Source organism: Diplotaxodon limnothrissa, linkage group LG5 (genome assembly GCF_057381915.1).
Source record: "Diplotaxodon limnothrissa isolate DT_005_m linkage group LG5, D_limnothrissa_male_GT1.1, whole genome shotgun sequence".
In the NCBI taxonomy this organism is placed as follows: Eukaryota; Metazoa; Chordata; class Actinopteri; order Cichliformes; family Cichlidae; genus Diplotaxodon; species Diplotaxodon limnothrissa.
The window spans coordinates 35032142-35054504 of record NC_140600.1 but is presented as its reverse complement, the minus strand read 5'-3'; the positions used below and the strand labels follow the sequence as shown (position 1 = coordinate 35054504).

General features: G+C 40.6%; 2 protein-coding genes and 1 non-coding gene across 4 annotated transcripts; 1 reads left to right on the top strand and 2 right to left on the bottom strand.

Moving 5' to 3' along the window:
* Positions 1 to 991: 991 nt before the first annotated feature.
* On the bottom strand, positions 992 to 4126 carry manbal (mannosidase beta like). The gene is made up of 3 exons (XM_085354634.1): positions 4038 to 4126; positions 3494 to 3677; positions 992 to 1301 (listed from the first exon to the last, which is right to left on the bottom strand). The coding sequence occupies exons 2-3, from the start codon at positions 3641 to 3643 to the stop codon at positions 1191 to 1193; spliced, it is 261 nt and encodes an 86-aa protein (XP_085210760.1). The 5' UTR covers positions 3644 to 3677; positions 4038 to 4126; the 3' UTR covers positions 992 to 1190.
* A 1549-nt stretch (positions 4127 to 5675) lies between these two features.
* nfatc2b (nuclear factor of activated T cells 2b) lies at positions 5676 to 18050 on the bottom strand. 2 transcript variants are annotated; one of them, XM_085354632.1, is made up of 10 exons: positions 17881 to 18050; positions 15868 to 16822; positions 15557 to 15728; positions 14814 to 15016; positions 13974 to 14146; positions 13482 to 13622; positions 11119 to 11174; positions 10724 to 10856; positions 8719 to 9372; positions 5676 to 5722 (listed from the first exon to the last, which is right to left on the bottom strand). In XM_085354632.1, exons 1-10 carry the CDS (start codon positions 17999 to 18001, stop codon positions 5676 to 5678), a joined length of 2655 nt encoding a protein of 884 aa, XP_085210758.1. In that variant the 5' UTR covers positions 18002 to 18050. The 2 variants fall into 2 exon arrangements, with proteins under 2 accessions (XP_085210758.1, XP_085210759.1); XM_085354633.1 differs by having other exon boundaries at positions 15868 to 16816.
* Positions 18051 to 19265: 1215 nt separating this feature from the next.
* Positions 19266 to 19338, top strand: trnat-ugu (transfer RNA threonine (anticodon UGU)). Its single transcript has one exon. It is a non-coding gene; the product is annotated as a tRNA-Thr (tRNA).
* The last annotated feature ends 3025 nt before the right edge of the window (positions 19339 to 22363 follow it).

The window sequence follows — 22363 nt, the reverse complement described above, 5'->3', positions numbered from 1 at the left end:
CACTTCCCTAATGGTAAGTTTTTGCTGGTGCAGTGATACCGGAACCCGGTCGGCGTTTAGCGGTGTTTATCATCCATCAGCTGATATCCTTTCCCACACTCCCGCATCAAGTTTCCAGTAGTTGAAGCGGAGAACTGAAACTACTTCAAGGAGAAGTAAAACGTACAATCCCAGTACTTTTTTCAATGACACAGTCAACTAACTTGAAGATATATTCAAGCAGAGGCACTATAATGTAGGCCCATGTCGCTCATAGAACCCTCGGAACTCTGCAATAGCTGATATTGGAAGTAGAATTCCCAAAAGCTTTTTAATTTCACTGGTAACTCTATACGTGCAATTCTTATGTCCCAGTAACCTTTGAAATGAAAATTAATTTAAAAATAACTGCCCAGATGCACATCAAGATGGCCAGAATTTGTCTGGAATACTTGGATTAAAATCAAGACTTTATACAAGACAGTTCATGTAAAATATGTGCAATACTACCGCTTTAATAAAATGCTAAATGGATCTAAACGAGGTAATAAACATCCCAACCAAATGGCTTTCTGAGGGCATCAACGATTAGCAAAAATCTGATCACTGTTTATCTCGGAATTTTGAATACATTTAAACATACAGTCGTTGTATTACAAATTTAGAGTGAAAACACAACCTAGTACTTTTGGACAATGTGAGACTTTGGTGTATCATCTATGGCATTATGATTTACTACACCAAACCACAGTTTTATAAGGTATGTGTTTTGTCATACAGAAGGCTGGGTCATGATGTCCTTCTCATTTCTTTACATGAAACTGAGGTTTGGCAATTACTGTAAACTGCTAAGGTGGATGGCTGCAGAACACATTTATTTCTTCCTTGTTATTAACACACAATTCAACCAATGATATTCAATTGTTACAAAAGAAAATGTATAACAAACACAACCAATGAAATACGGTGTGTAACTAAATAAACTGTTGTAAGCACCATGATAATGAGCTGTTTTTGTAATGTGTTGAACAGGATGTAGTTGGTCCTTTTCTTGTGCCTCAAATTCAACACACCTCTTTAATTTTTTTTAATTGTTTTAAATTAGTGCTTATACTTGTAATAACGAAATTCTTATAACGTTGGCAATGACCCAACACACACATTCTCAAGGTAATACACACACGCGCGCGCACAGACATGCACACAGATATTTATCGCTTCTTTTTGCTCTCTTTCTTTGGTTTCTGTCGAGGCTGAGGTGTTGGTCCTTTAGGTTTCTTCATCTGTTCAGCAGCCTTTACGTCAGTGGACTCGGCTTCCTCCTGCAGAGCAAACACAGAGCACCCTGAACAACCTCCAAAGGAACAGTCTTTTCATTTGTCCTTGGCACTCACTTAAGAATGGAAATATAGTGATAAAAGTCCAGCATTTTACAACCATAACTTTAATAAAATAATGCAAATATCCACAACAACATACTGCATAGAAGTAAAAGCAATGGACATTGTACAGTGCAGTGGTCAGTGGTCAGAATAGAAGAGATGGAGGCAGATCACCAGAGTGCCGAACCCTGGAGCAGCTGAAAGAAGGATGTAGCTCACAAGTTAGAGGCTATTTAGGTCACTTTACATACTGACAGCCAGTTGATTCATGTATAACTAGTAAATATAATGCTAATGTCATTTTATTCATCATTTTTCCCCCATGTTGAACTTGTCATAAAGAGTGCGTTTAATTTGACTTCTTATCCACATGGGGTAAGTATTATACATTTTCAATGCTGTTTATACAGTTTGCAGTTTTCCATCTCTACATTAAACTATTGCAGTATTAACAGACAGTTGAATGAAATTCCCAGACAAATACTGTACACAGCAGACAAAAGAAACTGACATTTTTCAGCACTTTTTATTTTCTGCCAGCCTAGTTTCTGTGAGTGTAATCTTTCCCATTGTTCTGGTGGGTAAAAAAGATGAAATGGCGACATACTGTGGAGAGTAATCAGTGCATCTGATAATGATGCCTGAAAATAGAGTAATTTGACAGTGGATTTAATTGCTTTTGTCTATAAATAATCTCTCCTGACAGTTGTTATTATGGAGATTGTGAAAGTAGCCCCGTCTTCACAGACTTTCTAAAACAAGAGACTCAGCACTACACTTGCTAAGTGGCGCCCAGTTTCTCTGCATTTCTTTTTAGATCAACTTCTAAATGTGACAGGCAAAATATAATAAAAATTTAATTATTTTACTTTCAGTATTCTAATGTTAACATTAGCTGTTCCATAGTATAACTACGTTAATGTGTTTAACTCATTGGAAACCATAATGTAATCAATTAAACTCTTCTGTGACATAACAAAAGACATATGATGGATCTGTGTGGTGTTACAGCACAGCCTCTATACCATATATCACTCTAAAGCAGAGTAAAATAGCCTAAAAAGTGTAAATTAGGTTGATGATTACACATTAATATCTCCTTAAAAATGGGAATAGAATAAGTTAACTGTGATGTAACAAATGCGCATGCAATTGTAGACATTTCCTAATGTATTTCTAATACACCTACAATTTTTACCCCCTCAAACTCATACTGTCATTCTAAGAATGAAGAAAAAAATAACATCGTGTGTAACAACCGAGAATAACAGTTGTTGGGTGCTCATGAAAGAGAAGAAAAACATCAGGATGGGCATATGGTGTACAGTGACAATTTGACTCAACTGTCTGCATTGTGCTTCAGTTCTATTGATTTGTGCATCCTTCTCTGTTTCACCTGAGCCCAGACTTATTCACATCCTTCCTGTGATGCTCAATGAAACCAACCTTACCCCAAGCTAAACCAGAGGGGAGGAGTATGCAGAGATCAATGGGTTACCGAGCTCTGTTAAATTTAATGTCAGAGTGTTCAGTGTGATGAAGATGGCTCTCTTTTAAGCTTGTTATAAACCATTGTCATGAGAATTTGCATGCATACAGTGTATGAATGTTTTTTTAATATTTGGTCCTACTGCTTTTACACTGAAGGAACTGCAGCTACTAAAACACAGATTAGAAAATCAATTTGTTCCTTTTGTTGGCTATTCATCACTAAAACAACCTACTCAGTCAGTAATTTTACTTTCACTTTGGCGACAAACTGAAATGAATTCACTGTCCCTTTTATTAAGTTGGAGGAGAGTCTTAGCCGTGCGTAGCATTTACTTGCACCAAAAGCCTCACAGCTGGATTGTGCAGCTGAAATAAACTGTAACAACAAAACCACACAGAACAGTAAAATAAACATAACTGGAGATGAAGCATACATTTATTTTGACCACAGAGAGTGCTTGATGATCACGATTTCAGAAATGTTGGGCTTTCATGTCAACAGAAAACCACAGTTACCAAAGCCGGTGGATAACTGCTCTAGTGATACTCAGATAACACAAAGAAAGCCTGACTATGCAGAACTTCCTTCACAGTACACCCCTCAGGATGGGCAAGCAAGCACACCTCTCTATAGGACCCACCTGTTCGTGGCCCTTGGATGAAGGGAAGATGACAGCCAGGATGCAAATAAGCTGAAAGATAGCACCGAGAAACAACCCATAGCGCAGTATGCTTTCTAGCAGGGTAGGCTCAGGGATCTCTGGAGTGGACAAGTCCAGTTCTGCAGACATGATGACCCTGCTCTGTTACGCTTCCTCCGGTGACCTGCCTGTGAAATCAACGTGAGCAACGGTAGAAGAAAGACATGTAAACCATTAAGTGACGACAGGGTGCATTAAAAAGAAAGAGAGAGAGAGATTATGTGTTGAGATGTTACTCTGCCTCATAGCGGCCACTTTTTAAACAGACTCTCTTAAAAATGTGAATGAAACAGACACTCTGCTCCACTGTACTCAAACGGACTAAAACATAAACGCATTTCATGCTTACTTTATATATTTACTTTATTGTGGATACGCCTAGCTACCACACACTCACAGCGTTACAATGTAGCGAAGCACTTTGGCAAGACAGTGTTCGAGAGCGGAAAGTGGGGGGGGAAAAGCTCACCAGTGATGGAAGTACTTGCCTCGTTTTACCGCTACAGGAATGCAAACACCAAAGTCAGTTCTTCTAACGTAAAAAAGCTAAAGTAGTTCACAAAGGGAGAGAAAATAAATCACTTGTCGGAAATGACATCATAAATCCGCCATCTCCTTCCGCTCCGATAGAGGATTGGCTTGAAAACAACACCCTCTAACGTTCGTGGAGAAGAGTTTTTATTTATTTTATTTTATTTTTCATATTTTTAATCCTTGCGGAGAGATTTTATCCACAGTGAACAATAAATAAATTGAAAAGACAAAAAAAAAATCTAAGATAAATTTGGTGAAATAAATGTCATCAAGGTGGCAAACGCTTCTTTTTTTTCTCCAAGCAGAGTTTCTGTGCTTCACCAGCGATGATGCATGGCTGTTTTAGAGCCACTGCTTTACAGGAAATAAGTTTCCATCCAAAAAACTCGAAAGGTTTTCACCCACTAAATATTTTACAGCCTCGCCTCAAAGATGAAGCGTAAAAGTTAATAAGTGTTGCTAATCAAGATAATTACCGCCAATATTTTCTCTCGTGTGCTTTTTAGTATCGCTGCATGTAGTATTACTGCATTTCTATGCAGTTTTTCCAAGTTCATATGAGCACGAATGAGTCCTTTCACACTCTCGTTTTCCCTCTTTCTATTGCAACGGTTATTAAAACCGTTTTATGTCATCAGGTTTCTCCTTATTTACTTCTGTAAAAAGGAGACAGTCAAAATGTGAGTCATGATATTAATACGTGAGTTCAGATGCAAAATGCTTTTAATACCTTTTAATTGCTGCCACCTACATTGCAAAATAGCTTTCCTGTTTACAATCAAATAATGGAATAATTAAACCCGAAATAAATCTAAAACAATACTTTAAACATTCAGCTTGAAATTATCTTTGCAGAGAATGAAACAAAAAGGCAGTAAAAGATGCCACTCAACGAGCCTGGAGAACTTTTCCTGAAGACTAATTAAAGAAACTACAAGAAAGCTGCCTAAGAGAGTTCAGTCTGTGTTGAGGAAAAAAAGTGATCATACCAAATATTGACTTTCTTTCAAGCTGATTAGAACTGTGCAACCTCTGTTTTTGCCTTATATACTGTATTTACATTTATGTTTGTATGCTTCAATAAATTCACCTGTTTTTCAGTTTCCTACAAAAATATATAGAAATGAGGGCTAGCTCAAGGCTTTTGCACAGTGCTGTGTATTTTCTATTACTTAAAAAAGGTACACATTTATTATTTAGTTCCTTCTGCTTCCTATATGTAACAAAATGATTACAGTCAGTAAGTCAACACTCAAACACCATGATTCATATACAAAGAATTTGTTTAATATAAAAAATTTTCTACAAGCTTACAATGAGCAATTTTACAACTGTATAAACAGAAAGAAGTTAAACAAGTTAAAATAAAAGAGTATAATGAATATATGATCCAGTATTGTTACTAAGGCTGAAATATATGATAACAAAATGGAAATGGAGCTGACCCTTCAAAGTTGTACAGAAATATGGTATATAACGGATCAGTCTCTATCGTTTCGCTTAAATTACAGTTACTGAAGATTTATTGTTCTTGTTCTTGATGTCTACAGATTATGCTTAAACTTTGAGTGGCTTCAGATCAGCATGATCACTCTCCATTGTGGCCTCTCATGTCTCTCCTTATGATGTCATTCACTGGAAAACATTGAAAAGAGGGATTAAGAACTTTCATATTTGCAGCAAAAATGCAAGTTGAGCTGCTTATTTCTATTATTCTTAAATGCTATGCAGATTTTATATATATATATATATATATATATATATATATATATATATATATATATATATATATATATATATATATAAAAAAACACCCAGCACGCCCCTGCGGGCGGTTTATCCTTCAAGCTCGGGTCCTCTACCAGAGGCCTGGGAGCTTGAGGGTCCTGCGCAGTATCTTAGCTGTTCCCAGGACTGCGCTCTTCTGGACAGAGATCTCCGATGTTGTTCCTGGGATCTGCTGGAGCCACTCGCCTAGCTTGGGAGTCACCGCACCTAGTGCTCCGATTACCACGGGGACCACCGTTACCTTCACCCTCCACATCCTCTCGAGCTCTTCTCTGAGCCCTTGGTATTTCTCCAGCTTCTCGTGTTCCTTCTTCCTGATATTGCTGTCATTCGGAACCGCTACATCGATCACTACGGCCATCTTCTTCTGTTTGTCTACCACCACTATGTCCGGTTGGTTAGCCACCACCATTTTGTCCGTCTGTATCTGGAAGTCCCACAGGATCTTAGCTCGGTCATTCTCCACCACCCTTGGGGGCATCTCCCATTTTGACCTCGGGACTTCCAGGTTATACTCGGCACAGATGTTCCTGTACACTATGCCGGCCACTTGGTTATGGCGTTCCATGTATGCCTTGCCTGCTAGCATCTTGCACCCTGCTGTTATGTGCTGGATTGTCTCTGGGGCATCTTTACACAGCCTGCACCTGGGGTCTTGCCTGGTGTGATAGACCCCAGATATATATATATATATATATATATATATATATATATATATATATATATATATATATATATATATATATATATATATATATATATATATATATATATATATCCATAGGTCCCTCATCCTATTCATGTAGCCCCTTCCGCCGGGGTTACTTGCGTAGTAGCATTCCAACAACGCCCTGTTTTCGTCTCTTGCCCACCGATGCCTTCTTGTTCCAGTAGCCCACTTTTCGTCAGGGTGCCCTGGTTCCTCAACACCTGACGCGGACCTTGTTGATCCGGGCGACGTCCGAGCCGGCATGCCTTCATATTTATCTGTCTCGCTCATGTCTGCGGTAGGCTCGCTTAGCATAGGGGGTCTAGCCTTAGGACCCTTACTGGATACAGACGCCCCAGGCAGGAATCGAACTTGCGAGCCGTCTTCTTCTGCCATAAAGAGAAGAAGACGGCCGTAGTGATCGATGTAGCGGTTCCGAATGACAGCAATATCAGGAAGAAGGAACACGAGAAGCTGGAGAAATACCAAGGGCTCAGAGAAGAGCTCGAGAGGATGTGGAGGGTGAAGGTAACGGTGGTCCCCGTGGTAATCGGAGCACTAGGTGCGGTGACTCCCAAGCTAGGCGAGTGGCTCCAGCAGATCCCGGGAACAACATCGGAGATCTCTGTCCAGAAGAGCGCAGTCCTGGGAACAGCTAAGATACTGCGCAGGACCCTCAAGCTCCCAGGCCTCTGGTAGAGGACCCGAGCTTGAAGGATAAACCGCCCGCAGGGGCGTGCTGGGTGTTTTTATATCTATATCTATATATATCTATATATATATATATATATATATATATATATATATATATAGATATATATAGATAGATAGATAGATAGTGTTTTTAAAGCCCAATTGCAAAGATTTAAATTCTTAAAACAAACCTCAAGTTTGATCTGAAGGGTGAGAGGACCTTAAGTGCCTTATTTGTTCCCACCACCAGGTGTTGCCATAGTCAGACTTTTTGGGGCAGTTTATGCTTTTATTAAAGGTAGATAGTAGAGAATAACAGGAAAGGATGGGGAGTTGTGGGAAATACAACAAAAGACCTCAACTAGACTTGAACTTGAAAGAATGTTGTGGGTCGTGGTTTGCACTCTGGAGGCCTCAGCCATCAGTCCTCCCCAAAAATGTTCTAATTTTAAGCATAAATCAGTCTAATCGTGACTTTGCATGGCTGCAGTTATATTTACGTCCACTAGATCTCTCTGTTACGCAACATGGGTTTATCGACACTTATCAATGATTTCAGGATGTTACATCCTTACCTCTGATAGAAACAACATCCAAATGTAAAGTCTACATCAGAGACAAGAACAAAGTGCTTTTATTTATTTTTTTAACCATGGATGTAAATGTATCCGCATGTATTTGCCTGTACCATGTACTTTCTGTATCTTCCCTCAGCTACGGATGTGTAAACATAAACACTCTTCCACAGCAAAGCAGGTCAGGTTGCTTCAAAGCAGTGCCGCTGCTTGTTTCCCCATTCATTATCTACAAACACAGCAAAAACTCTAAGGAAAGTGCTTTGGGTCATACCAAGTTTCAAGTGAGCCCGTGATACTTTAACAAGCGTGTGTGCTTGCATGAGTGTGTGAAATGAGACAGTGAAAGTAAGACTGAAACAGACAGGAAAGTGGAGAGAAAGGCCCTAAAGAAAACCACAACGCAGGATTTGCAAGCATACAGTTGCAATATGCTTGTATGCACTGCAAATTGGACCACAAACACAAGGCTTCAGTATTTCACCTAACTGCTGCACCTTGTATGCACTTTTTTAATAATGTGTTTATATCACAGTGGTTACACTCGGAGGTGGGGGTGAAAAGCTTATCCTCATGACAAAGAATCATTAAATTTATAAACACAATAACAGCAAACATTTTTGTTCAGTCCCTTCCCAAAGTATGGCTGACTTATCTGTGCGCAAATATATTAAAAACAAACAAACAAAAAAAACTACATATATAAAGATTCAGAAAGGATTAAACCTTGCCGACATTCCTGGGTGAAGTGGGAATTCTCGATGGAAAGGTTAAAAAAAACTGTCAGGCATAATTCCATGGTGGAAAAAATGTCAGGAGGACTTCAAGCATTCAAGCATTCAAGCAGTACATAACATTATACTCACCATCCTCCAGATAGGCATAACTGAGGTTCTCTTGTTTGATCATGATTTTCTCTGGAGCTCGTTCCTCATGGTTTCCTCTAGCAGGGGCGATCTGGGCCAGAGGCTGCCCACCTGGGTCCACCCGACTTCCAACCTTTGCCTGGACTTGACTTTGAATGTATCTCAGAGGTGGCGACTTTCCTAGTGGTAGTGCTGTCTGCATGTAACCATGATTACTTGACATTGAATAAGGGTCAAACGAATCACCAACCTGAGGACCTTCACCCAATTTGGGCAAAGGGGTTCTGGCACTGACACACTGGCTGGGAGCAGAGGCTGGATGCGGAGCCATTGGGGAACCACCTAGTAAAGCGCTACTGCAGTTGCTGTAACGCTGATTCCCAGTGTGGTACAGCACTGGGTTGTTGACCAGAGTGCCAGGTCTTGACTGGTAATAGACTGGTTGATCATCCAGTTGATCTGGGGTTAACATGTGGGCTCGGGGGTCTACAGTGGTTAGATGGTAAAGTGCTGAGGAAACATTCAAGGCTTGAAGGTTGTTGTCTTGCTCCAGGGGATGGTACAGAGACCTCATTGACATGCCAGAGAGAGACTGATTATTTGAATAGCCATAAGAATTCAGCTGGTAGTCATCCAGTGGTTCTGCTTTAATGGCTGAAAAATAAAAACAATTATTATTAGATTTTTCAGAGAGTGAGAGAACAATGCAGGTCTGTCACTAGACCAGTATAAACAAACAGCCACAGTCATCTTACTTTGCATGTTAGCATGCTAACATTTGCTGATTAGTACTTACTTTCCTATTTACAGAGTAAACATAGGGATGATGTAAATGCCAGTAGTTTTTGCAGGTATTGTGTTATTAGGCAAGGTGAAACCAAGTTTACTGGAAACTGTTCTCTTGAGACTTTAAATACAGTATATTAACTGAAATGTCACAGCAACTCAGCTAGTATAAAATGGGAAGAAGATATTTACAAAAGGAACATTAATGCCAGCGTATTTAGAAGCTCTCGAGTTATTTCAGTGATTGTGTGACCTAAAAAAAACAAGTCATTGCATCTCCAGTCATCTTTAGGTCTGGTGATAGTAAACACATGTAGGTTTCATAACCAGTGGCTGGAGTATAAATCAGTGTAGATTGAAATGGCTTTAAATTGTCAGCTGCAATGATGTTACGCTTCTTTCTCTACTTCTTAATAATCTTGCCTCATTTCACCTAAAAGCTATAAATATATATCTATATATATATAAACCAATAAACTAAAAGCCTTTTTTTGAAATTAGCCAGAGTGTGTCGGCGCTGTAATGTGGGTATCACATGTAGGCGTTAAAAAGGAAAACTATTTTTCCCTTTGAGAAGAAGTAAGATTTGCCCCCAACCCCTACGCAGTCTCTGTTGTGGCTGCAGTGTCAGCGTGCTGCTATAACTGATTAACTTCTGATTTCTGATAAAACTGCAGAACAGGAGTGTTATATCAGAAGTTTGTAACTGCATTAATCTACTTTTGGGGTTAAAAATTTAGAACTGTCAGATTTAATCTAACTAACATTTTGCAATTTCCTGTAACTTTTCTTTTGCTTTTTCTCATCGCTGATGGATGACTTAGCACACATTTGCCTCTTTTAGCAACATCAAAGTCAGTTTATGTTTTTTTTATGGTGTTTTTTTGTCATTATTTGCTAGCATAAGTTATGTAGTGCTATAATACAATATATCTCTCCCGCAGAAAGATATCTGACAGATTACTATTATTAATGTTATTTCAACAGCTGTAACAGAAGAATTTCCCCAAAATGGGATTAATATAGTATTTTACTTCACATGCAGGGTTACATTATGCTGACAAGGTAATAATAAGATTTCCAGTGCTGACATTCAAATTCAAATTCAAATCCAGGCTGGGAAATGTTGACACTTGAATCACCTTCCTATTTCTCAAACATAGGAGGTACGCCTGTTTTCTCCGTAATAACAGAGCTGAGATGACTAAGAGATATACACCTATCATAGGAGTGTAGACGAAGTGCTGAGGCTGACTGCGTTTCTTTTTCCCATTGATGACGCAGAAGTTGACTTTGGCCGGCTGGCAAATGCTCCGGTCTCGATATGGAGGGACTTCAACAAACAGCATGTTCTATTGATAGAATGAGAAAAAAGGTCACGAGTCAGCTGGCACAAATCTCTACCTGTCAGGTCAAAATTAGTACAAGAAATAACACTTTTATGATACGATGATATGCGATTAGCACATTCATGTACTCAGTAAACTGAAGACACGGGCTTTACATTTTGATTTCTGTTTTGAGCACGTACAGTTACCAGACAAATGACTTTAGCATGCATCTTACAAAATGTGCATCATAGTTTATGTGTCAGTAAAAGGGAAGTTAACTTACAGCTTGAGTTTTATCTCTGTCCACAGTGGCCTCCACTTCCCAGATCTGCTGTCCATCTGAAATTAAAAGGAATAGTTTTTGCAGGTTTGAGTCCCATTTTGGAAAATACGTGTTATCTGGGTTTTTTTGTTGTTGTTGTTGTTGTTTTTTGTTTGTTTGTTTTTTAGCACAGCTTAATTTAGCATAAGGGCTAAACAGCGTGGTCTACTCTTGGTCTACTGACTGCATCACTAAGACTCTAAAGCTCAGTAAATAGCATTTTATATTTGATTTGCTTCATTCAAAAGAGTTGTGGTTTATGTGCTGGACTATTTTATGGCTTTGGAGGTGGCTGGCAGATATTGCTACCATCTTACTCATCTTACTACAGGCTCACAAGCTGCTGAGAGTAGTTTTATTTTTTACCACAAAATTATATGTGGTGGTGAAGTGGCAAAGAATCCTGTAGAAACCAAAAATGTAGCAAAAAACCAAACAATTTCTACAAGTTTAATCAGCTGGAAACAATAATTCAAGCAATCAGATGATATGTCAGGACTTTTATTAACAGTACAGTAAGCACATTTGTCACAGACAGTGGAAAACAGGGTTCTCTTTTATGTCTGGTTTAGTGTTTCATTCCCATCTAAAGTTTTTACCTGCTGTTTCTGCTTTCTACCCACACAGTGAAAAACACAAAGCCTCTGCTCTGGGTCTTAGTCTTTATCAGTCTGTCTAACCACATCCTGTTGCATAAAACCCCACGCCAAGCAACAAGGAGGCTTTACATGCTTTCAGTTGTACCCATCCTTCTCTCAAACTATGTAACCCTACAATTTTGTGTGGGCAGAACAAGCAGTGACGAGGTGAGAAATTTCCATTTAGAAGTAAATAAAAGTTGCTACTGCCAGCAAAACAGTAAATGTTTAAGTTAATGGTTAATTTTATCAAAGGTAGATGTGGGGGCTGGAGGAAGAAGTGCGTCACTGAACGTTGAGTTATCCTGGGTGATATGCAAATAATCTAAAAATACAAATACTGCACGTGTACATGGACACACGTAAGTGGGATACTGGGAGACCAACACAGGCTCAATTTTAAATCCTCAAAAAAATAAAAATCTGAAAAAAAGTTTGAAATCACAAGTGAACACACATGTCAACAATCCTTCTAATTACATAATTATGGACTGTAGATAAAAGATAGAAATAGCCACAGTGATGCCACACATTAGTTTGTAAACTTTCAGTTTGTTGTTCTGGCCTCACTAATTTTTAAAAAATTTTTTGTAACTATAAGGGACTATATTTGAACAGGAGGATACAGTGAAAGTTAGCAGCCAAGGCTAACATGTTTGGCTAACAAGGTGTATCATTAAACCCATTATAACTGTACTAATGTGCATCTTTTTCATTTTGTTTTAGCTCAGAGCTATTAATATTGAATTTATCTAAGTAATAAAGTTAGTAATTAGTAGTTTGTGCTTTTTATACTTTTATGCTTTGTAGACAATCCAATTTGCTTCTTTGTCTCCTCCATATTTTTTTGCCCTTAATAACACATATAATACTTAAAGTGGGTGACATAAAGCATGCCTCGAAGGCACCACTTGAGGAACTGCAGTTTTTGGCACTTTTGTCTTAGCTTGGGAATAATTCTACATTTTAAATAAAATTCCCGTGTTATTTGTGCGTTTTTACAGTAATTACAAAGGGTATGGACTACTACCACCAACATTCGGCTTTGTAAACTCAAGTTTGAACTTTTCTTTGAGTGGCTAACCCAACGATTAACAACAGAAATATGATGTTTTGATGAGCTTTACTGAGATTTTTTTTGTTTCTTTCTGAGTCTATAAACTGTGAAGTACCATAATATCACATATGAGGGCTTCAACCTCTTAGCCTAAAACTGAAGTTCCTTTGAGCGTGGCTGCAAAAACAAGTTAGTCCCTATAGACCTCTTTGTTAAAATGTTAAAAATTTACAGGGGAAATAAAATAAAGTCATAAGTACCATACCAATTGTTAGTCACCCATTTAAACATTATGTAACATGTCTCTCTCTTGTAAATGAGACATTGACTATCAATGGGATAACCTGTATAAATACAGGTAAAAAAAAAAAAAATAATAATAATAATAATAATAACAACAAAATAACAAAATTGTTAAGCCTTGATGCTAACTGGCTACATGTGGTAATTGCTGGCTCAAGCTCCCCTTCAGTAAACAATGTGCAGTGTAGCACAGGGGCCACATCTACCCTTTACAAACTACCAATACAATCTTTGGGTGGCTCTTCTACAGTAGCTTTCAAAGAAGACCTTAGAAGATTCATTCCACCAAAGACAGACATTTGTGATTAAAAAAAAATACTCCTCACCTTGTGTTTTCTCCGAGAATATCACCTTTGAGTCAGATGTAAAATTCTGTCCAGTAAGGACCATTTGTTGACCACCGAGTACAGAGCATTGGTCCAGGTCCTGCCTCTCGACTGCAGGGAGCTCCTGAGCTGAACGCTGAGCTGTGAAAACATGAGCAGCTTTATTGTCATTGTAACACTAAAGTATACTGTATAGTGGGATCAAATCCAAGTCAGTTGCACTATTGACCATTATAGACTGAAGAACATTCACATTAAGGCTAGTACCTTTTTTCTGAGCAGTCAGCAATACATCTACAAGTGGTGTATCAATGTTAAATAATATAAACCAACATGTTTGCCAACATTTGCTAACATCAACCACCAAAAGCTAATGAGAAAGAATATAAATACAAAAATACAGAGCAGCCGACAAAGCTTCAGGGTCTACAGTGACTCTCATGATCAAGCAGAAAGAAAGAAAACGCTCATATGCAACAAAATACTTCTTACAGCATTCAATAGGATGAGAGGCCACTTGAAGAGACATGAGGTGGCCTCCAGATTGAGGAATGTGGACACGAAAGACCAAGCGCACGCGTGTGTTTTTTCGTCCAATATCAGTCTCTCCATTTCTTAGTTCAATGTCAGCATTTCTCAGCTTCAAGATTCCAACGCAGTCAATCCTTTATCATGAAAGAGAAGACATATGACATAAAATCAGTGCTCAAAATGATATTTCTGTCGTATTTATAAAAAACTTGATTTTCTTCACAGTCCACGCAGACTGTCTTTTTTCACATTTAACTGATGCAATCTCTGCTATTTCAAATATTCAGTCAGTAAAAAGCTCTTTTTTTTTTTCAAAGCAGCCAAAGTAGTGATCTCAGGCATTTTCATGGAAAAATAAACTTCTTTGATTTTGTTTGCTATTTGCTGTTGTGACTCATCATATGTCACGTTCATCAAACCAGTTTTGGTTGCTGCTGCAAACACCCAGAGTTTGCTAGGTCTTTCTTGGAAAAACTCTCTGGCACACAGGAAGTGGTGCGTTTTATGTATCAGTTGTCAGCAGCAGCAACATTTTTGGAGGGAAAAAGATGAAAACCTTGCGGTTGTGATGAGTAGCTATAGCTTGTAGTATTTAAAGATTTAGCACAGTGGAAAATCAAAAGAAAACACATGACGACTCAGGTTGCTGTATCTCCACTCTGAGCCTTATAGTGCTAAATCACCTCAGTGGTCTCTCTTGGTTGAAAAACACAAGTGAACGACTTGTGGTGAAATGTTGACACATACTCTAGGCATTTGTGACGTATGATTGAGAATCCCCTTGGCATTAGTTTTACTCACACAACTCTCATGTGGCTCTTTGGCTCCAGAGGGATCTCCAACACTTTAGTGCCGTTGATCATCCTCTCCATGCTGGGTGTGGTGACGGTCTTCCCGGTGATGCGGTGGACCTGGTAGAAGGCGTGGGGTTTCAGGAGCCTCTCATCGGCTGTTCCAATGAAGATCTGCAGCGCCAGTGCGGATGTGCCTTGGTAGCCACGGAGCTGGTGACAGCAACAAGGGCAGTTAAAATGTATGCTTCATACTGAACTAAATTAACTTTGAGATCATAAAAGTCCATGCCTTTTGAGAAAACATTTACACCACACAATAAATCTCTTGTGTCTGTGGGAAAGAATTCCCATGCAAACTGGCAAAGCCAGAACACTGCTTTGCATAATCCATTTGTGTAGCATGACTGGGAAAACTGGTAATGGAGGCCCATTTTTTTACTTTCCAGAAACAGTAAAGGACACCATGCACTGACATTTATATGCTCTTTTTGTGGGTTCTTGATTTGTAATTATAACTGTGTTTATTTGAGCAGATTGAATCAATGCATGTCTAAATAATCACACATGCATTGTGGAAGCACTGACATGTTATGGGGCTGTTTCTATATTTGCATGAGTATCAGCTTTACACAAAGACGTTTATCAGGAAATATCACCCCAGCATTTACAATCTCCCACTCCCTCTCTCTGGTACAACTACCACGCGTTCGTTTCCTCTCCTTTCTTGTATCTACATATGAATCCCCACACCTGAACCTCCGGGTGCCCTCCATTTGGTGTCTTGACAGCTCCTCGGCTGCCCTCAGTCTCATAGTGAGCTCTGTGATGCGATCTGGGCTGTTGTTGGATCAGTAGCTCATACTGGCCCGTCTGATTGGGAAATGACCACTCTAAAGATGGAAGTGGAGCCAAGGTGAGACCACTGGAAGAACGAAAGAGTTCAAAAAAGAGAAGTTTAGATTTAAAAAATCAAAACGAACCTTGTACCATAGTAGCTTATTAAAACTCATTAAAAACGACACATATTTCTTGTAAGTGATAAATTAAGACAAACATAACACCTGAATGTGGATCGTCCACTATGATGGAGTGAATGAGAAGGAGGCCACACAGTTGGGAGCATGTAGAAGGTCTCAGGTTTGATCTCAGCTCCACCCCTACTCATCTTTTCTTGCTCAATAGCCCAGTCGTAACCCTCGCCATATACACAGTCCTGTATTTTGGCCCTTCCTGGACTGCTATTCAGAATCTCGTCCAGGCCAGAGGTTGCGGTCTGAACTTGAGGGTGAAACTCAGCTTGAGCCTGGTATTGGTGCAAGTAGTAGGACCCCTGCTGATCGTGGGGTGATGGGATGGGGCTAGGACTCCGGGAGCGCTGCTTAACAGGAGTGCCCTCCTGACTAGAGTGGGTCTGACCGTAGAAGCGTTTGCCTCGCTGCGGCGAGACAGACCGGGAACGCTGATGGGGGAGTGGTGAAGCAGAACGATTCTGTGGTTGGAGATAGGTCTCATCCGTGATGCTGTTTCGAGGTGAGGCTCCTGGAGAGGAGTGGTTAGAGGATGTATGGATGCCCTGCAGGCTTGAGCAGAGGTCCAAGGGATTCAAGCCCATACCACAGCTCCCTACATTAGATGGCGACACACATGGAGATGCCAAGGGAGAGTAAGTATCTGCTCCCCAGCCAGTGGAAGAATTACTGCTGGCAGGGCTAACGCACTCTCTGTAGGATCCCCGGGCTTTAGATGCAGGACTTGGCTCTAGGGTTTGTGAACTGAGAGAGTCACCAGATGGAGTGATCTCAATCCTGGGGCTGGGAGCAGGGATACCGACTCGTGATGTCAGCCCCATGGTGTCAAACACAGCTCCTGATAGGTTTCCTGCGTTGGTGCTGTGAGAGGAGGTGTCCTGGTTAGAAGTTGGTGGGTTAGAGGTGGAGATGTATGCATCTTGAGGCTGGACCACCAGTAGAGGAGGCTGACTGTCATTGTCAAGGAGACCACCAGTGTCATCTGTCACTGATCAAAGAAGGGACACATTTTAGCACACAGGTCAGAATATCTGATTACTACAATACTGCTATTACCATGTGGTAACTTAAAGTGGACTTAAAGATAGTCAGTGTTTCAAATATGAAGTAACACACTTCACTTTTTTCATTCTTGCATCTATATGATATCCATGCGAGCAGATTAATGATTAATATGGTCACCTCAAATACATGGCTCTGGCTTCAGCACAGAGCCTAACCGGTTTTCGGTTTTAAACACTTTGTTTGGGACAGCAACTCAGAAAAAGTTGGCATTAAAGGAAGAGACACCTAAAACACCTAATTTCAGAGAGAAGATGAAGCAAGGCGCTGCATGAAGGCAGAATATAAAGTAAAACACGATTATTTTGTGAATAATATTTTTTAAATTTTCCTAATCATGCAAAGCTACTCTAGTTGAGTCCAAAAATAAAGATATGGAGCTGAAAATGAACATAATCGGTTCCCTTTAAAGTTTTTTTTTTTTTTTTTTTTTTTACCTAAAACATGTTTGAACAACATTTTCTCTTAATAAAAATCTATAAATTGAGAATATGCCAATGTTGGGGATGCGAGAGCTGGTTTTGCGTTTCCTCTCCCCAGTAAAGCTATTACTATCATACTGAACAAGTGTTGGTTTTAGTCAGGATGCCAAAAATGAAGAGGCTTGCAGATACATATTCCAAAAAAAACAAACCATTCATGGTACTATGAGGATCGCTTAATTTTGAATCTACTTAACTATAATCTGTCGCACTCCTGTTTACTTTCCATTCAAAAATAGAAAAAAAGGGTCTTGGAAGCCCTCTTGATCTTAGATTAAAAACAAAAGGATGATGATTATCGATCAGTGTATAATGTCATAATGTCAAGGTCTGGGAGCTAAATTTTCATAAAAATAAAACACAACACAGTAGTTACAGACGCATCCTCAGCTGAGAAAACGTGGGCTTGGCGGCAATAAGATCATGAAATGCCTTTAAAAAAATAAATAAATAATAAGATACTATGTTTAGAAAAATGCATATGCAATTTATGTATACACACCTTTATCACAGCCAACAGAAAAATCCGGTTGATTATACAGAAAAAGGTCCGAAAAGTCTAACTCCTCCTGGTTTATGTCTTGGCCCAGGCCCTCGGTGAGCCCCAAACCTCCAGAAGTCATCTCCAGCTCGGAATAAACAGGTTTGAATCCCGACGAACGTAACTGTTGTAATAGCTTTTGCTCAAATAAATCGTCACTTTAATTAAGGCGCAGCGTGGATAATTAACGCAACGGACGAAGTTACAGTACTTCACAGATGCGTTCAAAACATTAGAAACTGCGCAAATAAAACATCTAACTGAGCGAGGTGAAAAAAACGAGCGGTGTCAGACGCTTCCTGTCACTGCTGATGATGACAAGCAGGCAGGAACTTCCAAAACACAGGCCTCATCTCTTCCTGTCTAAGTTAGGTAGGCTGATTTTTTTTCTAAGATATAAAATCTATAACGTCTGCTGATATCAAATCATAAAAGTCGGATTCTTTTTTACACATTTTTCTTTTCTTAAATGCACCTTTTATTCCTTCGTATTCGACCTAGTTATCTTTTTTTCGGAGACAAAAGATTTTATTCAACTGGGCACCATAAAATTTACGACTGACACACCTCTTTTAACTCTACCTGTTTTTGTTCTTATGTGCAGCTACTATCAAATATGTGTAATATGAAATCACATATCGATATTTTTTGTTGGAGAAATCTGTGAAAATTAGACGATTCTCCATGATCCTAGCCCCAATAAAATCGTACTTACAATCTCTGGTCAGTAGGTGGCCGTATTGCACAATTACCGCCAACACCCTTTTTTTTTTTTAAATTGCTGTTCAAGTTAACTCAACTTGACTTTGAGACGTTCGTAAATATATTGATTGCTGCACTTTGACATAAACTTACTGTAGTTGTGGTTTTGACAGCTCTACTTCCTGTTATAAAGCAGATGAACATTTAGCAACCACAATTCACACTTTACTCGACATAAGGTTTCTCTCATTCATTAAGCTCATTTCTAGCTCGTAAATTCTAGTCTTACACTCCCCTAAAGTACTTTATCATTCACATATAAATAAAAATCAGAACAATCCTTCTTTATCTTATTTTGACCCTCAGTTCATCCACGTGCCCTTCTTTCCTTTAAGCTTCCCAAGCAGAGGCTTTGAGCAGCAGGTGGGTGGGGTTGTTTTTTTTCCCCCCAGCCAGAGCCGTGTGCCGGAGATGACCATATAAGGAACCCCTCCTTCCTCCTCCTCCATGACATCATACAGAGCCAAGGGCGTTAAAAAATGAATATGAAAGGAAAAATCTAAAGCAGTTTTGTGTTTCATAGCGATTAGTTGCTCATATGCCTCTCTTATATCAAGTTTTATGTGCCTCGGCATGCATGACCAGGCTCTATAGCTCAGTGGTTAGAGCACTGGTCTTGTAAACCAGGGGTCGTGAGTTCGATCCTCACTAGGGCCTGCATTTGTGAAATTTATGTTATCTGAATTGTTTACATAAGTAATTAATATGTGTCATTTAAACCAATCTCAGGAAGAAACATAACCTCTTGGGAATTTTTAATGCTACACTCAGTCACAGAAATATTGTATTTTACTTTACATGCAGAGATTTATAGAAAAAATTGTCATGAAAATTACATAAAGAAAGTAAGATTTTTTTTTTTAAGGTATTCTACTTCCATCAGTTCTCCTGAGTACTGAGACTGTTCATAATCGCTGTTGAGCAGAGTAACCATTTCAGGTTTACATATCGAAATCACCCGAGGTCACAGCTAAGTTCTTTGCGCACATGGCACTTGTGAAAATAATTAATCAAAAAGTGAAGCGATGTGTATGGATTGCTTTTTATGTAAGAAACTCCTCCTGTAATCAGCCTTCTCAGTCCAGAAAGCGTCCTCACAGGAGATTTCTAGTTCCAGCAATCGGTGGAATATGAACTCAGATCCTTATTCTCGAGTAAAAAGTATTTACAAAAAGTAGTGTAAGTGTGTATGTAATGTATGAGATCACGAGCCAAAACGAGGGATCACGAGGGATGATTGATAATGGATTGGGGTTTTTCTCCTTTGTGCATATGTGTGAAATATTAAGTAGTTTTACACATTTTGTACTTAGTTATTTAAAATGAAACCACCTGGGAGTTCTACAAGGGAAGTTCATCATCAGTCTTTGCTGAAGCTGCTCAAGACTCATAAAGTGACAAAAGACCTGACAAGATGGAGGTTTTTACTGAGGAGCTGCCAAACCAAAAACTATTTTTCATTTTTAAGAGTGCTTTGTACTTTGTTTTATGTCAAACATTGACCTGAAAACTAAGCAGATCTGTCAAATAAATGCACTGAGTACAACACAGGATATGTAAGTCCAGGATCTTTATTTTATTTTATTAAACTGAAGATTTTGCAGTGTAATACTGAAAATCTGATGTTACTTCAGGGCTTTGTTTATTGATTGATTGTTGATTAAGCGTTGTTGTTTTTTTATTGATCCCTGCATAGGTAAGTAGGGGTGGGTTCTTATAATCGATTCATCGATTAAAATCGATTCTGGCTTGGATAACGTAAAATCGATTCATTAAAATCCTGAATCGATTTTTTAATATAAATTTATTTTGCCCAAAATGCCAGAATCTCTGGTGACATCTCACAAAATTTCAAGAACCACCAAACAGTTAAGACAGTAAATGAGAGCAGGAACACGGATTCTGCACAAAGACTTAAACACACAGCGGGACCCGCGGATCAGAATCAGTTAGATGTCGCTTTTCTCACAGTCGGGGCTGAAAGCCGACAGCTCGCTGACTCTGATCTGTCGGCGGGTCTGCGCTTTGTGTGCACGCCCTTTATGCGCCGATTCTAAAGCTGTTAGTTTGATGTCTCTCCAAACAATATTGTAACGATGGTTAAGTGTTACTGGACAGTGACATGTTGGTTTTCTCTGCACACTGTTGTTGTTCCTTTAAGATTCATGTTTGGTTGGGCTGCAGGAAGTAGTGAGGGTGGTGTACAGGAAGGGGTGGGGGGACCTGGTTGTTCTGTGTGTGTGCCAGGCTGAAGAGAGGTGTAGTTCGAGAGCGCTTCCCCCTGAGTTAACAACCCGCTGGCTTATGTGCCGAATAAACTGACAAACTGAGACCCCAACCGTCTGGTTCTTGTGAACGTTACATTGGTGTCAGAAGTGAAGAAAGAAAAAAGAACCCCAGAACGCCCGAGACCCTGTTGCCGGCGACGCTTGCCGTTACGAGACGAGGATGTTGCCGGGCAGGATTAAGAAGGAGACGGAGGAGAGGGAGGGAAACGGAGTGAGGGAAACGGCGCTGCGGCTGTCTGCCGAGGCTGGATTTTCTCCAGGTTTGACTAGGCTCGGGAACTGTTCGCACAGCGGCCGCGATTCCGGCGGGAAGGAGTCGACCTCGCTTGGCGCGCCGTCACGTGATGTAAACAAACATGGCGGCGCCCAGCAAGCTGCAGCGAATATAAAAACGCCTAAGTTCAGCGGCAAGACGCCATGGGAAGTGTTTATCGCACAGTTCGAGCTGTTAGCTGTTGCAGCTGGCTGGTCTGAGGAACATAAAGCTCTCCAATTGGCTTTGTGCCTGTGTGAGGATGCAGCTGCATGCCTGCTGCTGCTGACCGAGGAGCAGAGGGGAGATTATAATGCTCTGGTCGGAGCACTTCAGAGGCGCTTCGGGCAGTATAACCAACCAGTGCTGCTGAGGTCGGAGTTCCACAACAGACGCAGATTGCCAGGTGAGCCCCTCCGCATTTTGGCCCATGAAGTCGAGTGCCTTTGCCGGAGGGCGTATGACAGCATGCCACCATCAGTGCAGGCGGAGTTAGCTCGGGACCAGTTCCTGCAGGCCCTGAGCCCTAAAGAGCTCCGCATGCAAACTCAGCTTGCTCGGCCGGCCACACTCAGTGCAGCCCTGGAGCTAGCGTTGGAGAGGGAGATGCTTGCAGGATCCTCTGGGGGCGCTGACGACGCACACGTGGTGAGGGCTGTGTCAGCACCTGTGGAACAGATGGAGACGCCAGCGGGCCTGTGCAGTTTGGTGCAGACAGCTTCGCTGCAGTCGCCTTCCCCTCGGGCTGGCCCACACCGCCGACCTCAGAGCTGCCGGGGATGTGGACAAGTCGGACACCTCATCAGGCAGTGCCCCAAGCTTGCAGCGGTTCAGGGAAACGCCCACGGGCCCGTGTAGGCGGGAGTACACGGGCCTGGGAGAACGACATCCCCACACCACCGCCACCTCCACCCGGTGCGGCCATCACTGTGGGCTGGACCCAGGTTGGCGGCTTTTGCCATGTTCCAGTGACGATTGCGGGGGTGTCCTGTACGGCCCTGCTGGACACGGGATCCAATGCAACGCTGGTCCGACCCGATATTGTCCCAACCGGAGCTGCTGTACAACCGACTAACGTGCAACTTAAGACTGTGACCGGTGATCTGGCCCCAATGAGAGGGAAGGGAGTGTTCCAGTTCAA